Source organism: Cottoperca gobio, chromosome 15 (genome assembly GCF_900634415.1).
Source record: "Cottoperca gobio chromosome 15, fCotGob3.1, whole genome shotgun sequence".
In the NCBI taxonomy this organism is placed as follows: Eukaryota; Metazoa; Chordata; class Actinopteri; order Perciformes; family Bovichtidae; genus Cottoperca; species Cottoperca gobio.
The window spans coordinates 7,271,515-7,289,512 of NC_041369.1; the positions used below are offsets into that span (position 1 = coordinate 7,271,515).

The window sequence follows — 17,998 nt, forward strand, 5'->3', positions numbered from 1 at the left end:
CTCCGACCTGGACCGGTGCACCCCTCTTTAGACGACCTGCTGGTCCCGGGCTCCCCCAGGATCACCATATCGATACCGAACTTAGTGTGGACACCCGATCAGCACAGTCCGCTGCAGCTCAGAGCTCCTGAGCTCAAACGCTCCGCCAGCCTCAGCCTCCCGGTCACTTGGATTACAGGCGCGCACCACTGCACCCGGCGAGATCTGATATCATTCAGAGATGTTTTGGGCTTTTAATAATGTGACGTCATCAGGAAGCACGCTCTACGTCAGGGGTCACTAACTGGCGGACCGCGGTCCGAGTCTGGACCCAGACGCCGACCTATCCGGACCTATAATCAATAAATTATTAAGGGATTTTCAATTGACGGGGCGCTTCTATTTTAAGCGGCGCAGCTTTTCTCGTTTTTAAGGCACTGGTTTAGCGGTTAAGGAAACTCACAGACCAATTATATGCGAGTTAAGACATGTCACGTGATGCTACTCAGCCAATCAAATCTGTGTGTTTCAGGCAGGAAACATTGCGACTCTGAATACAGATATATGAGAGGCGAGAGGCGCGTGACAGACGGAAAGACGAGTTAGCGATACAGGGAGAGAAGATGGGGAAAGGGAGAGAAACACTGACGAAGAGACGAGAGAGCGGCAGACAGGGAGAGAAAAATAACTACTCATGGCGCTCTCCAAGAAGAGAAAAGTCAACAGAGCTTTCAACCCAGAATGGACTCATTCATGTTCATCCTTCCCACTGGGAGCACAACACCAGCGTCTCATACAGTATATCTCAAAAGTGAGTACACCCTTTAGATTTTTGCAAATATTCTGTTATATCCTTTCAGGGGATAACATTATCCTACTGAAACTTTGATATAACTTAAAGTAGTCAGTGTGCTGCTTGAATAACAGTATAGATTTATTGTCCTTTGAAAATTACTCAGTACACAGCTGTTAATGTCTAAACAGCTGGCAACAAAAGTGAGTACACCCCATAGTGAACATGTCTACTTTTTGAATTTGATTGGAGGCATTTTGGTGAAGAGTAACTCATTAACATCATTTTGAACTATGTTTATTCGAACACAAAGCATCAGATTTGTAGAACAGACATCATAATGATTCATGCTGCATGCTTCTAGAACTGATATCACAAGTAAAGGTCTGCTGTGTGCCAGTTTGTCATTTTACTATGTACAAGTGGACAGAGAAAAGCATTAAGTCTCAACAAAATCAACCTCTCTTCTCTTCGAATCACCTCAACTGATTGACTCAACAAATCTTAGGTGAAACAGGTAAGTCACTGTTTATCTCTCCCTCGTGTAGAAAGTGTGTTAGAACTTCCATCCATCCATCCATCGTCTACCGCTTATCCGGGATTGGGTCGCGGGGGCAGCAGCTCCAGTAAGGAACCCCAATCTTCCCTTCTCCGGGCCACATCCTCCAGCTCCGACTGGGGGATCCTGAGGCGTTCCCAGGCCAGTGAGGAGATATAATCTCTCCACCGAGTCCTGGGTCTTCCCCGGGGTCTCCTCCCAGCTGGACATGCCTGGAACACCTCCCTAGGGAGGCGCCCAGGTGGCATCCTTACTAGATGCCCGAACCACCTCAACTGGCTCCTTTCAACGTAAAGGAGCAGCGGCTCTACTCCGAGTCTCTCACGGATGGTTGAGCTTCTCACCCTATCTCTAAGGGAGACGCCAGCCACCCATCTGAGAAAACCCATTTCGGCCGCTTGTACCCGTGATCTCGTTCTTTCGGTCATGACCCAGCCTTCATGACCATAGGTTAGGGTAGGAACGAAGATCGACCGGTATATTGAGAGCTTTGCCTTCTGGCTCAGCTCTCTTTTCGTCACAAAGGTGCGGTAAAGTGACTGTAATAACGCCCCCGCTGCTCCGATTCTCCGGCCAATCTCTCGCTCCATTATCCCCTCACTCGCGAACAAGACCCCAAGGTACTTGAACTCCTTCACTTGGGGTAATGGCTCATTCCCTACCCGGAGTAGGCAATCCACCGGTTTCCTGCTGAGAGCCATGGCCTCAGATTTGGAGGTGCTGATCCTCATCCCAACCCCTGCACACTCGGCTGCAAACCGATCCAGTGACTGTTGAAGGTCACAGACCGATGAGGCCATAAGGACCACATCATCTGCAAAGAGCAGCGATGAGATCCTCAGGTCACCGAACTGCAACCCCTCTCCTCCACGACTACGCCTCGATATCTTATCCATGAAAATCACGAACAGGATTGGTGATAAAGCGCAGCCCTGTCGGAGGCCAACATTCACGGGAAACGAGTCCGACTTACTGCCAAGTATCCGGACACAACTCTCGCTTTGGGCGTACAGGGATTGGATGGCCCTCAAAAGTGACCCCCTCACCCCATACTCCCGCAGCACCTCCCACAGTATCACCCGGGGGACCCGGTCATACGCCTTCTCCAGATCCACAAAACACATGTAGACCGGATGGGCGTACTCCCAGGCCCCCTCCAGGATCCTTGCAAGAGTAAAGAGTTGGTCTGTTGTTCCACGACCAGGACGGAATCCGCATTGTTCCTTTTCAATCAGAGGTTCGACTACCGGCCGAACCCTCCTTTCCAGTACCTTGGAGTAGACTTTACCAGGGAGGCTGAGAAGTGTGATACCCCTGTAGTTGGCACACACTCTCTGGTCCCCCTTTTTAAATAGGGGAACCACCACCCCGGTCTGCCAACCCCTAGGCACTGTCCCAGACTTCCACGCAATGTTGATGAGGCGTGTCAACCAAGACAGCCCCTCAACACCCAAAGCCTTCAGCATTTCTGGACGGATCTCATCAACCCCTGCGGCTTTGCCACTGTGGAGTTGTTTGACTACCTCAGTGACTTCCATCAGGGAAATTGACGATGATCCCCCATCAGCTTCCAGCTCTGCCTCAACCATAGAGGGCGTGTTAGTCGGATTCAGGAGTTCCTCAAAGTGCTCCTTCCAGCGGCCGATAACCTTCTCAGTTGAAGTCAGCAGGGTCCCACCCTTGCTGTACACAGCTTGGATGGTTCCTCGCTTCCCCCTCCTGAGGTGCCGGATGGTTTTCCAGAAGCACCTTGGTGCCGACCGAAAGTCCTTCTCCATAGCTTCTCCGAACTTCTCCCACACCCGCTGCTTTGCCTCTGACACGGCAGAAGCTGTCGCCCTTCTAGTCCTTCGATACCCTGCAACTGTTTCCGGAGTCCTCCCGGATAACATAACCCGGAAGGACTCCTTCTTCAGTCGGACGGCTTCCCTGACCACCGGGGTCCACCACGGTGTTCGAGGGTTACCGCCCCTTGAGGCACCTAAGACCTTGAGACCACAGCTCATCACCGCAGCTTCAGCAATAGAGGTTTTGAACATCGCCCACTCAGGTTCAATGCCCCCAACCTCCACAGGGATAGCTGAAAAGCTCCGCCGGAGGTGTGAGTTAAAGATCCCCAGGACAGGGGCTTCCTCCAGACATTCCCAGTTCACCCGCACTACCCGTTTGGGTTTACCAGGTCTATCCAGAGTCTTCCCCCACCCCTTGATCCAACTCACCACCAGATGGTGATCAGTCGACAGCTCCGCCCCTCTCTTCACCCGAGTGTCCAAAACATGCGGCCTCAGATCAGATGATACGATTACGAAATCGATCATTGTCCTTTGGCCTAGGGTGCTCTGGTACCACGTGCACTTATGAGCATCCTTATGTTCGAACATGGTGTTTGTTATGGCCATTCCATGACTAGCACAGAAGTCCAACAATAAACGACCGTTCGGGTTTAGATCAGGGAGGCCCTTCTTCCCAATCACGCCTCTCCAGGTGTCTCCATCGTTTCCCACGTGTGCGTTGAAGTCTCCCAGCAAGACCACGGAGTCCCCTACTGGAGCCCCCTGCAGGGCTCCATTCAGGGTCTCCAAGAAGGCCGAATACTCAGAACTGCGGTTTGGGGCATAGGCACAAACAACAGTCAGAGTTTTCCCCCCCATAACCCGAAGGCGTAGGGAGGCGACCCTCTCGTCCACCGGGATAAACTCCAACGTAGCGGCGCTCAGCCGGGGGCTAGTGAGTATCCCCACCCCGGCCCGACGCCTCACACCTTGGGCAACTCCGGAGAAGAATAGAGTCCAACCCCTATCCAGGAGTATGGTTCCAGAGCCAAGACTCTGCGTGGAGGTAAGCCCCACCAGATCCAACTGGTAGCGATCCACCTCCCGCACTAGTTCCGGCTCCTTCCCCCACAGAGAGGTGACGTTCCACGTCCCCAGAGCCAGCCTCTGCTGCCCGGGTCTGGTCCGTCGAGGTCCCTGATCATCACTGCCACCCGTGTGACAGCGCACCCGACCCCAGCGGTTTTTCCCATGAGTGGTGGGCCCACAGGATGGATGGATGGGAGGCACCATGTAGCTTCTTCGGGCTGTGCCCGACCGGGCTCCGTGGCAAACCCGGCCACCAGGCGCTCGCTGTCGGGCCCTCCCTCTGGGCCTGGCTCCAGACGGGGGCCCCGGGCTTCCTCCGGGCAGGGTCTCTCCTTTCCTTTCCCTTTCTTTCATGAAGTCGTTTTTGAACCATTCTTAGTCTGGCCCCTCGCCTGAGACCAATTTGCCTTGGGAGACCCTACCAGGAGCACTAGGCTCCAGACAACACAGCTCTCAGGTTCATAGGGACACACAAACCTCTCCACCACGATAAGGTGATGGTTCCCAGAGAGGGTGTTAGAACTTGATTCGTCAAATTTACAATATAGATCGTGTGCATGTGACGTCACGCTTACGTCCCAACCCGTAATTCAGCCATGTTGGGTGATATACACCCGTTCGCGTGGGAGTTGCTGCAACGCTTCGTAATTTTCTTTGTATGTAAACGTCTAAGATTGAAAGAAAATGCCAATCGTGTGCGCAGTGTATAATTGTGGTCATAACGCTACTCGTGACCCAGAGAAACAGTTCTTTAGATCTCCTAAAATCATCAAAAACAATGATCCACAAAAGAGGGATGAATTGCTGTCTACCGAATGCCGTCAGCTGTGGTTTAGCAACATAACTCGTGAGGATTTAACAGAAGAAAAAGCACAATTCACCCTTGTGTGTGGCGTCCACTTTATATCTGGTAAGAGCTCATGCTATAGCTATGTTTTCAATGTTTACGTTAAACATTTGTGCTTATGAAATACCCGAACACTGTAAGACCTTACTTCTCCATATCACTGACTGGTAAATAAGGCACTTTCTTTACATGTGATGGCAGCCATTTGCTCTTTTCTTCTGTGCATGTTTTTGTTTTGCTTATTCTTGAGACTACTTCACTCGCGAAAAGCAAAGCACCAATGTGAGAACATGCTTCGCTTAATCCAGCCATACAATCACAGTGTGGGAGAATAACATCGCCGCTCTTCTCACTTACAAACCACGACTTGAGCGGTGTATCTCGAGCTCTTTGAGAGTGATTTACACGGGCATGGACGAGCACCCTGTCATCTTTCAGTGGTTTGGTAAGAAGACTACCAACCCAGCCAGAAATAAAGAAATTATAAGCATCTAAGCTCTTGTATGCCTTCATTTGTGCGTTGGTTGCCCACGACGTTTGTAGCACAAGGTAGTTCACAATATCCGGATATTCAATCGGCGGTAATGAATCTAAATCCTCAATATAATCCGACGGCTTTAGTGTGTACGGGTCACGGTTGCAAATTTGGACTTTTTCCTCTGAATCTTGCCTTTGCAGAGGACTCCAGAGAGTCAAAATACTTTGAAGAAGTCGGAGTTGTATTGCTGTTGTTGTTCGCTTTAGACGCCATTGTTGATTTGTATATCATCCAACATGGCGTCGCACGCATATGTCACACAGTTTTGTCACGTGTTTGCACACTATCTATACAGTACGGAGATGTGTCTAAATTAACATCTAACATCAACTTCCATAGCTAACTTATTTTCGTAATGCTAAATATGTCTGTTGGCTGTGTAAATATCTAATGTTAGCATAATAAAATCGAAATTGTAAGGTTCGCTGGAACCGACAGAACTGAACCCAAAAGCACGACACAGAGACAGGTAGAATACAATATAGTTCAGTTTACTCAGTAATCCAGGCAGGGTCAAATACCGGTAAATCAGTCCAAAAGGCAAACAAATCCAGTAAGGAGCAGGCAGAAGAATCGGAGTCCAGAGGCTACGAACGTCATCACATACGTCATCAACACAAGCCTCGATACGCGCTTCACAAAAATCTGGGTTTGGCGTGCGATTCGAAATATCAACACTTTATATAACCGCAAATTTGTGGGTTGTTGTTGTCGTAGTATGCCTTGTTGCTGTTGAGTTGTTGGTATTGCGTTTGTATTGGATCATTATGGAGCCAGCCAACTAGCGAAACAATTGTTATGCACGCCAGCATCATCTTCCTTGTGAGCAAGTAAAGATACCAAATCTAAATCTGTTAAGAAAAATAATGTACATCCAACGTGTACATTACACATCCCTGGTGGCGTAGCTCGTAGAGCAAGCGACCCACATTCAAATGCTTGCCGCAGCAGCCCGGCTCGAAACAGACCTGCTGCTATTTGCTATATTATTCCCCTTCTCTCTGTCCAATCTTAAACTACACTATCATTTAAGGCATAAAAAGCCCACATTATTTCCAGGCACTCTCTTCTCAATAACATGTAATAACATCAATCTTTATTTTTAAAAAGAACATTATATTCAGTCTTATATGTGTGCGTCAAAGAATTTTCAGGGCAAAGATACTTTAAATCCAATGCAGCCTTGCACTTCACCGGTTTTACATTTATTGTCCACTTGATGGCGCAGAAGAGCAAATGAAGCACCATGAAGCTTCGGCCCATGAGCGAACCAATTGGATGGAAAGCTTCAATGCTTCATGAAGCTTCATCTCGCCATCACTAAGAAACAGGCAGGCAGGGTCAAAACGGGCAGGTCAGGAAAACTAAACAGGTAAACGATCGCTGGAGAGCTTGGCAGGAAAACACAAGACAATCTGGCAGGGAACAAGTGGGAGAGAACTGGTATGTATCCTCTGAGAGAACTAATGAGGGAATGAAAAAGCAGGTGAGGAGATGGGCTGTGGCAACCAGGTGAGGGGAATAAGTTGATTGCAGGCGGTGAGGATTAACCAGGATCTGAAATGATAAGAGAATTACTGACAAGGTAAAACCAAATGAAAACAAACTAATAGTGGGTGGAACGCGTGACAGAAATACATTAGACCGCGTCCACTTAGGAGACAGAAGGTGTATACCATTTCATGCCATTGATGCTAATTGTAGTGAGGGGGTTTAAAGAGAAAGGTGCTAAAACGGAGCGTTTCAGACATACAGACCATACAGATATATTCAGACGGACAGTATTAGAAAAAGTATGTGTTTTTAAACAACATTAAAGTATATATACATGTTCTAGTAGAAACCTAAAATACAAGTATGAACCTGAAAATTTGCATAAACCTTTAAAAATGACTTACATTGAAAGTTTATGGAGTTTTCTACAAAACGGTTTAAAATGTGATGACGCAAACAAAGTGTAGGTGAAGAATTACTTCTGCTGTCTTGTTGTTTGGAATGTAGTTCTCACAGAATTGTATGTGCATAGATAAATAGATAAGATAGATTTTTTAAATGTGACAATGACCTATTTTTCTCTTTCTGTTTAAGAAAATCTATTCATGATGGATAGGAATATCCATTCATCTGTCACCATGGGCATAAACAAACATGGGGGACATGTCAAAATCCTGTATGTGTCCCCCACACTTTCAAATTTGTTTATTATAATATTCAACTGCAAGCCGTCATCGCCACGGAGGGGCAGGACACACAGCCTGCCTCTGTGGACACATGCACGCGACCAGGAACGACGCATGCACATTCAAAAAATAGCTCACTGAATGATGATGAGCATGTACCGGGTTGTGGCACACAACAAACATTAAACGCCAACAGCAGAAGCAAATTACTCTATGGCTTGGGTGAAAAGAAAGAAAGGAGATGTGAGTTGGTTGATTCAGTAAATGAGCTCAGGATAATCATATTTTCTGTCTACACCTGTTGATGTTAGGCTAATGCCGGATTTGCTAGCTTGATGCTACCGGCATTTACCGCCAGTTACTCACGAAACCCCACAATTACAAGGGGGAAAAAAGGAAGAAATCTCAGGGAGAGCAACTGAGGAGGGATCCCTCTCCCAGGACTGACAGAACGTGCAATAGATGTTGTGTGTACAGGATAAACAACTTAGTACAAATACAACATCCATTTGACAGAAATTATGTTGTTGATAAAAAAAAAGAGAATGTGGATGAATCCAGGATAATGTCAAAAAAGGTTGACCGATTCATGATCCTGACGTAAACTTGATCAGTGGCAACCTGCCACATGAGAGACACAGAAACTCCGGGGATTTGTAGTAACATACATTTATATAAAAGAGAGAAAGAGAAGGAGGAGAGCAGGGAGTGTGTCCCCCTGCAGTCTAAGCACTATAGCAGCATAACTAGAGCGCTGGTCCAAGGCAAGCCTGAGCCCGCCCTATCTATAAAACTTTATCAAAAAGGAAAGTCTTTAGCTTGATGTGCCAGTGGTTTAAATGTTTTAGGGAACAGGGTCGAGGCTGACGTTGCTGTCGTTAGTGACAGACAAGGGTGTAACTTTGGGTTTGAGAATTGGGGGTACACAAAACAAGGGGTCTGGGGGTCCTCCACCAGAAATTCTTGATTTGAATCCCATTTCCTGCATTTCTACAAACATTTAGGGACTATGGTGATAAAAAAAATCCAAGAAAAAACTAAATTGGCCTCAATGATAAATTGTGCCAGAAATAATAGTTCTAAAATATGTATAAGAAAAATTACTTACTTTCTGAATTGTTTAACATAGGGGACGATAGCCAAAACTAGAGAGAACCATTTTATAGTCAAAAATGTTCACAATTAATGTTTTGTGTGTGATTAAAATAAAAATAATGAGATTTAATTTCCACTTTGTTTTTTTTCTTCTTTTATTTATGGTCATATAACTATTGATACAAAATACACAAGCAAAACAATGCTGATAAGATGGAGCCATATCTAAATCACATTGGGTGTATCATTATTAGTGTAGCCTACTTTATTTATAATTCTTTAATTCAACTTTTTTTTATATTCAAACTGTATTCACTTCTTATCATGTAGAAGTCTTCCTCTCATTGTCAACAAATCAAAATCACCTGACTACAGCACATAACATACCTGGTGCAACTGATGTGCATCAGGTACAGTATGTTCTCTCTGACTCATGCTCCATGTCTCGAGGCAGCTCCATCATCATCTGAGCAGGAGGATACGGACAACTTGGACATAACTCTACAAACCATGAAATCAACCCGAGGAAAGTGTTCGAGCTCATGGGAAATGTAGTCACGCAGATTTCATGTGGAAGGTAAAAATTGACATTGTATTTTTACACGTTTTATTTCAACCAGGCAATACGTACTATATTTGTGTATTGACGTCAATGTACTCAAAAGGTAAACGGGTATAATTGAATTAAGTTGAAATGTGATAAAATAATTAACACTTTTAAAATGACGGTGCAATTATAAGGCAGCACACGATGGCTTTCACACCCTCCTGTGGAAAGATGGATGCTTTTGGGCTTGCTGGTAACGGGCAGCTTGGTACTCGCTCGACTTGCAACAGAAAAAGCCCCGCCCCCGTCAAAGGCCCCTGGGTAGCCTCCAATTCTCCAACTGATACAGGTGAGACACTGTAAAGCTGCCTCCATATTTTCTAAGGACCACAGGGGAACCCAACAACAAAACTCACAGCAGCAAAGACTTGATAGAATAACTTATTTGGCTCTTATCACAGAATTTGTATTCCTGGTTTAGTTCGCCAACTCCTCAGAAAAATATCTGCATCTTTGGTTTGCTAGATGTTGACTTCCTCCATGAGCTCTCTGCCATGGCAGATAATGTATTGTGTAATCAGCCCATGTCGGCCCACAGTTATATATTGCTAGACACATCGGCACTGAACCATGCAGACTGAAAAACCAAAACAATGAGCAGAAAACTGCAAAAAGCTACGTAGCAACACATTTCATATCATGTTAATATCAAAAATATGATGGATCTTTAAAATAACACGTTGTACTTCTACTCTGTATATACACGTGTCATCCCAACCTCCTCGTCCATTTATTCTTGCTGTCATTACATAACATTGCAGACTCGGAGCCGGGCTGTTGTGTCAAGAGGATTTATGCCGGAGGAGACCAGAGCTTTGCCCACTATTGCACTGCCAATGTAAGTTGTCATAAATAAAGGGCTTCTTTCATTTTGAGGTTTCTTAGAGCTGCTTGCAAATCTTTGCAAGAAATTGCAAGAATTGTATCACTTTACATGCAATACAATTATTTGTTAGCCCCTGATTTGGTAACAAAAGGGTGCATGGGGTTTTTAATAGTCACACTATGAAAATGTTTAAATTAGAACTACAACATACAGGAGATGGAACATAATCACACATTCAAATGAAGGAAGACTGCGACACAAGTTGGTCTTAATTTAAATCTTGTAGCCATGTGTATAAAGGCTTTATATACAAAGGAGAACCTGCATCAAGTATCACTTCTTCTATTTATTTTTAAACACTACACACACTTCTCAAGATGCAACCTTGTTAAAGCTAATACCACTTAGATTTCTAACATTTAAAACTTGCATCCTCTCCTTCTCTTTATTTTACAGAAGTACATCATTTTATTAGAATTGTTTTTTAAACTATTAGCTTTTTTTGTTTGTTGTAGAAACTCCAGGACATAGATGAAGTGAGGATACAAGATCCCTACAGAAAGATTTGCACCTTGAATGAGAATATCATACACAAGTGGTGCAACCACTCACCAGGAAGACTCCCACTAGAAATCTCCAAGTAAAGTTGTTGTTACTTGTATTTCATTGTAGACGTAGTTTTACAGTTGGACACGTTGGACACGTTGTCATGATTCATGATTTCTTGCCTTTTTCTGATTCCTTTAGTGAGATTGATCTCGTGTTCTCCTCAGCAAGCTGCCTCAATGGATCTTTTCTTTCAACAAGGTATTCACATTTTACATGATGTTTGTTTTCATCTACAGTCTGGTCAAAAAGTCTTCATTATTTTTTAAATCCAATGCTTTTTTTACTCTTATGATCCTTTTTACTATCACACTATTTACACCTGATATAAGCCTAAATTGAGAAACCCTTACCATATGTTGGTTATCTAGAAATAACCAACCTACCTCCTTGTTGGGCTGTATTTATGTGATTTCTTCTTACCATATTCTATTGTTTTTATCCCTGTTATTGTGCGGGCATTTGTCCTCTTTGGAATGATACTGATACAGTCTCATATTAAATGACTATTTCTTTACACAGTCATCCAGATCACTACAGTACCAGCAGTAAATGTTCAGGGGTGGATATGAACATTGCTCGCCTCCTGTTGCACAGAGCGGTACAACGAGATCACCACGAGATCGCTCAGCAGGTCAGTGGTCACAAAAGAAAACCCTGTTTCTATTTCAGTAGTGGAGGATCCCTGCCATAAGACTTACAGGTTAAAATATATCCTGTGACGTAGTGTAGTGTTCTTTATCTGGCTGTTTCCCATTAATAAATAACCGGATTGAAGTCACAAACATGATTGCATCTTACACATTTTCTCACTCAGGGCATAGGACAACAGTGACGAGATGCTCTGGCTCCTACACTGAGAAAGGGTTGCTGTATTTCACAATAAAAGATAACGGAACAAAGACTTACAGTACTCTGTTATCATGCTTTATTTGCCAAATTAAGAATTAGTTTCCACCTAGTGCTTGCCCAGTCTGTTGCAACATAGTAATAGCACAATACAATTTGAGAAACTTAAAGGCATAATAGGTATACTGCTGGGGTTACCAACTGTTAACCTCAGTATTACTTTACTTTTTTATTACAAATTAGGACTGTAAGGATATCAGATTTTCCCTACACGATTATCGAGGCCAAAAGAATTCACAATAACAGTATTATCGAGATATCTATATGACATTTGGCGAAAGAAAATAAATGGTGCTATCAGTCATTGTTGATTTGTCTCTTTTTAGGCAAATGAGTTACACAATACGAGTGTAGGGAGGTGAAGGGTCTGTGACCATAACTGTACAAAAGGAATGCTGGATTATTTGAACAATATTATCATATGTGTATTATTAACATAATATCTATTTTTCATTTTTTAAATCATTTTGAATATGCCACTGTTGCACTTTGCCCCACCACCTTCTCAACACAATGTTTATGAAACAAGCACTGAGTCTATTCGGGATTATTACAGCAATCATAACAGACATTTATCATTTCCTCTGTCCGCCTCAGATTGCTGCCAGTCGCAAACGTAAACACACCTCCTTCCTGTAAAAAGCAGCAACACCCGTTTTTCCTGACATTTCCCAAGAACATGAGTGTTGGCAGACGCCTCAGTATACAGGGTTGGGACTGAGTGAGAAAACATGTAAGCTACAATCATGTTAGTGACTTCAATCCGGTTATTTAATAGGAAACTAAGAACACTACACTCCGTCACGGGATATGTTTTAACCTGTAAGTCTTAGGCAGGGATCTTCCAGTACTGAAATAGAAACTTACTAGACAGGAAATGGGCCTTTTCATCCACCAACTACTTAACTAGACAAATAATGTTTCAGTTGGTAAACATAGTTGTTACTTAGCTCCCAATAACCAAATTGTAGAAGTGTGAAATTAAAATAAATTGTTTTACTTTTCTAAACGATGAAAGTAATTTACATTAATTAGCAGTTTAATTGATGAGATATGATTGTATATTAAGATGATTACCTAAAGTAAAGCGATCTATTAGATTTTTAAAGGCTACTTCCTGGTTCAACAAAACCTTTTATACAAGTGTACTTACTGTTTTACAACTGTTTACACCTCTGTATATATGTAGCTATACTTTATATTATACCTTTACTTCATTTCTGTTTATTATTATTATCATTGTTTGTTATTTAGCAGACGCTCTTATCCAGAGCGACTAACTACAGAGTGAACTAACTACAGGGACAGTCTCCCTGGAGCAACTCAGGTTAAGTGCCTTGCTCAGGGGCACAATGGTGGCAGCCCTGGTATTGAACTCACAACCTTCTGGAGTTCTACTTGGACGTCGAACCACTAGACCACCATAAAATATCAAATTTACAATCAGGAACGAGTCAAAACTATAAAAAATAAATAAATCCAAGGCTGTAAAAAAAAACATGAATTCACCACCACTACTCACAAAACATATTGATTCAAGGCAACCGCTGATTCAAATCACACTTAACACGGCAGTTTTATCAAATAACCAAAAAAGTATACAACTTAACTTGGTCAGTGCTGCTGTGTGATCTTCTCCACAGGAGATGTAAATCACTCTCTGCGATCTGAGGGACTTCAGCAGGGTTGGGAAAGACCGATCTGAAAAAGACCTTCTGACAATCAGTCTGAGTTCATGGCTTGATTTCTCATTAGTAGAAGTGGTAGTTAAGGGTTTAGACCACCCACCATTGCTGTCATTAAGACCCAGCTGACCGAACTTGTTGCGCCCCCAACCAAACACCGCTCCTGAGAGAGTGAGGGCAAAGCTGTGAGCACCGCCGGCTGATATCTGAGCAAAAGGAATGCCCTGCAGAGACTGAATGATTTGGGGCATGGAGATACTCTGTCCGTTCATTCCTAGCCCAAGTTGTCCATATCGATTCTGGCCCCAGGAGAAGACGTGGCCCCCTATGAGAAGAAATAGACGTAACGTAGAATGTCTTAACATGGGGAAAACATAATAAGTTTGAATGAATAAATGTGCATTATGTGGGTACAAACAAGCTTCACCTCTTGAAAGTGCATGGGAGTGCCAATACCCACAGGCTACCTGAGCAATTTGTATATCTGACAAACTCTTGATATTTCTGAAAAGAAAGAAATAAGCATGGTCTGTATTTAAAAACATTTTTAAATGAATCTAATCATGTACACCGGAATGTAATTAAGAAAGTTACTTTTGACATTTAAAATTAGTGATGGGCCAATCCGATACTCAGTATCAGCATCGGTCTAGTCCTGGCCAAAATCACTGGATCAGATATCAGAAAAACCAAAAGTCGAATCCCATAAGATCTATTAGTCAAAACTATCTGTCAACAATTGTCAGTGAGGTATAGGCTACATTGAGTGTTGAGTTACGTACAGTATTTTACACTGGAATTAGAATTCCTTTGTTATTCTAAATGCTTGTTACATTTTTGCACAAGTTTGCACTTAAAATTTAATTTTGAATGTTTGAATAGTGCTGTCTAATCGAAAACACTGCTAAAAGTTTAGTGTGTGAAAAAGTGGAAATAAAAAGCAGCAGTATAGCATAATGTTGTGCGCTATGTGTTGTGTTCTTTAAGGGAGTGGAATAATTACATGGTAATAATAATAATGCCAAAAAATAAATTAAAAGGTTTCAGGAAAATCGGTAAATTTGAAACATTAGTTTACCTAGGCACACGGACACATTCTTCAAAGTTATTTAGACCCAACTGCCCATCTGACCCCTGACCCCATGAGAACACCTGCCCTTTGTCATTCAGGGCGAGTGTATGGGACTCTCCACATGACACTGCAAGTATGATCTGTGCATCTAGGGCCACAACCTGTTCTGATAGGAGACAAAGAGAAATGTGATGAATTATTTAACCAAGTGGTATCATAAAACAAAATAAATAATTTTATAAATATGACCAACCTGGTTTCTTTCTGGACTTCTCATGTCCCAGCTGCCCCAGGTCATTGCAGCCACAAGTGTATACCGTCCCATCCTCCAGCAGGAAGGCTGTGTGTCTGTGGCCACACCCCACGCCGCACACTTTCTTCCCGTGTAAGAATTCACATTGTCGTGGCTCCACCACAATCTCTTCGTCTATCCCACCCAAGCCTAACTGTCCGTAGGAAGCATTTCCCCAGCACAGCATCGTAGCTTTCCCCTTCGGCTATACACGCCAGCAGGATCCCCGTCTCTGAGAAAACAAGAGACACCTCGGCTAATATAACCTTACAGAGCACATTCAGATAGCCATACTTTAGGTTGCAGGATACACTTCATCTGGTTTCACCTAGCAAGGTAGCCAAATAACGTTATGGCTATTAACATTATCGCTACATAAAAGGCACGCGCACTTGTGACTAGCCTAATTTATATATTTAGGATTTAATAATATATACATCACAAATACAATGAACCCGGAGCTGGTCATGTCATTTGTAAACAGATTAGCCAAGTAAACTACAGATGAATTAACGGTTAAATCACCGAAAAACACGACTTCCGTTTGGGGCGTCTGGGATTCCAAATTAAAGCACACGTCTTAACATGTTTTGAAAATGCATTACTAAAATGTTGTATTTAAACAGATTTAACCCACAACTACGGGCTCAACGTACTGGCTGCTGTTATACAAACAATAACTGCCATGTTTCTTCTGAGATGTATATGAATATGTTGAATATGTTATAATGCTCAGAACGGAAGTATTCTTCCTCACTGGAGCCCCTCGCATAAAAACAGCTAGCATGCCTCTTGACGTTGGTTGACCATGTTGGTGATTAAAGGCGAGGCAGCTCAGTCATGACTGAGGCAACTTGACTAAGTTAATTTGGCCTTACTCAACGTTATAGTATAACACTTAGCAATGACAGTTAACGACTTAAGGAAACCTTTTTAATGAAAGCGTTCGACACGTGGTAACATTTATATAGCATAGTCTTTATCCAACAGTACTGTAATGTTAGCAAGCTAACGTGAGTCACAGCCCAAATAAATTAGCCAAGAGTTAATTAGTAATGTGGCTGCATAGCTATGTAAAGTAACTTAAATATGTGTTATTAATTTACGTCTTGTCAAAGCAGTAAACAAGTTACAACCCGGTCCCAACGTTAAGTTTTCTATAACATTAAAGCCAAATAGCAAATCTTACCAAACCTGCCAGATGTGACAATGTAATTGTCTTCAAGGGTTTGCTTGCTAGTTGGTTCGACTGTTAAAAACGCACATATCCTCACACTTTCGGTATTTAATATCAAAGGCCAATTACCAGGGAGTTGTAAAAAAAAAAATCCTACCCAATCCCTCTACTCCAGTGTCTGTCAACAACTACTGTACTGTACTGTTGAACAAACCCGTCAAGTTAGCTGTACTAGACTCTCAATGTCCGGTTTTTCTTTTAGAAAAAAACCTCGTATTGTAGTGCCATCGCGGCAACGCTTACACAATAACTGTGTTTTCCAGTCTCACCAGCTCCTGGTAGTACTTTCAGGATTACCTGAACACCTTATAAATTGTAGTGTTGCTAAAATGTAAATATATTGACTTTTAATTTGAAGGCACATTCATTTAACCGGAAGTGTTCCTGCTTTTAAATACACTTTACTTTATTCTACTGGGAAGTGTCGCGATGCGCGATGCATCCGTTCTGGATGGGGAACACACGCGCATGCGTCCCCTGCAGCTATATTGCACACATACTGTATGCATTAAAACACACACACACACACACACACACACACACACCGGATAAAGTCGTATAAACATACACTCGGGAGGGTTGTCAGTGCTCGAATATTGTTATCAACTATATCTAAAAGACGATCAAATAAGAAAATACATTACAATATAGGAATATGGAAAATCAGGCTGAGGGCAACACACAAATATATTCTAATATATAAAGATTAGTAAAGTTCAAATGTATAGGCCTACTGTATAAACACTAGAATATTAATATGTGAGATGAGATTAAAGTTGTGTTACGGCCGGAGCCGTACCTTAGTACATGTATTGTTGTCTTTCTCCTTCTGTGCCCTCTGTGTGTCTGAAGCATGGGCGTGTCTGCCTCCATCTACAGCTCCACCTGCATACTAGGTCCTCGTTGCCATCAGCCCACCTGCCTCCTAACTAATCAGCCACTCAACAGTATATCTCCTCCGGTTTTCCCTCCACTCATCGTCAGATTGTTGTTTCCACGGCAAGTGGTAGTTGCCATCAGACTGCTCTCACACAATCTTTGTAGCTCTGTGTTTTTGGGCCAGTTCTAACCTTTTGCCTCCATGTACTCAGAACCAGCCTGCCTGTCTGCCTATCCCCTTCATTCTCCAGCACCTCTCACCTCCTTGCCTTACTATTAAATCCTCTTAACTCTCATTTGAAGTCCATTCGTCTGTGTTCTGCGCCTGGGTCCGCTCTGTACTATCGTAACCAGTTGTTCAAAAGCTCATAATCAATATAATATCAAATATATTAGTCTAATTATTTTTATTCTATTAAAGTTTTGCTCACCTCATGGAATCATCTGCTGGAAGGATTTATCTGCTTGGCCTACGTTTGCTTTTTACAATTCATATTAGTCAATTTGTTAAAATGTCAAATAAGGTGATGTGGTCTTTGAAAAATTTGTCTCCCTCTGGTGGAATCTCACTCCCTCATCAATGTACGTGTTTTTATGAAAAGGAAATTATATGATAGTGTTTATTCTCACTTAAGACCAAATATTCTAACTACTTCAGTTTCCAAAGAATATATAGAAAAGTATATCTTTGGTGATGCCACAGGAAAATCATAAAAACATATTTGCCCCCCTCTGGTGAGGGTGATAGACACAAATAACTAGTAATAGTGTAGTAACTCAACAATAAAAATAAATAAAGAACATTACAGTAAAAGTCTTCAAACTCTTACTTAGGTAAAAATATGGCCCCTTAAAATGTTAAAGTATCCTTAAATATATTTAGGATTTTGTTATACTGATGTATTCACATCTAAGATTTTTTTTATTGTAGCAGGTCCCGGTGGAGCTAAATTAAAAGACCTTCTATACTGTTTATACACTTTATAAGAAGTATTGAATTTTATAGTCTATTTTATAAACTCATCATATTTTG

General features: G+C 42.7%; 1 protein-coding gene across 1 annotated transcript; it reads right to left on the bottom strand.

Moving 5' to 3' along the window:
* Positions 1–12,337: 12,337 nt before the first annotated feature.
* Positions 12,338–16,213, bottom strand: LOC115020244 (probable E3 ubiquitin-protein ligase HERC4). The gene is made up of 7 exons (XM_029450196.1): positions 16,039–16,213; positions 14,811–15,081; positions 14,564–14,723; positions 13,913–13,989; positions 13,589–13,810; positions 13,410–13,501; positions 12,338–12,433 (listed from the first exon to the last, which is right to left on the bottom strand). Exons 2-7 carry the CDS (start codon positions 15,034–15,036, stop codon positions 12,338–12,340), a joined length of 873 nt encoding a protein of 290 aa, XP_029306056.1. The 5' UTR covers positions 15,037–15,081; positions 16,039–16,213.
* Positions 16,214–17,998: the final 1,785 nt, after the last annotated feature.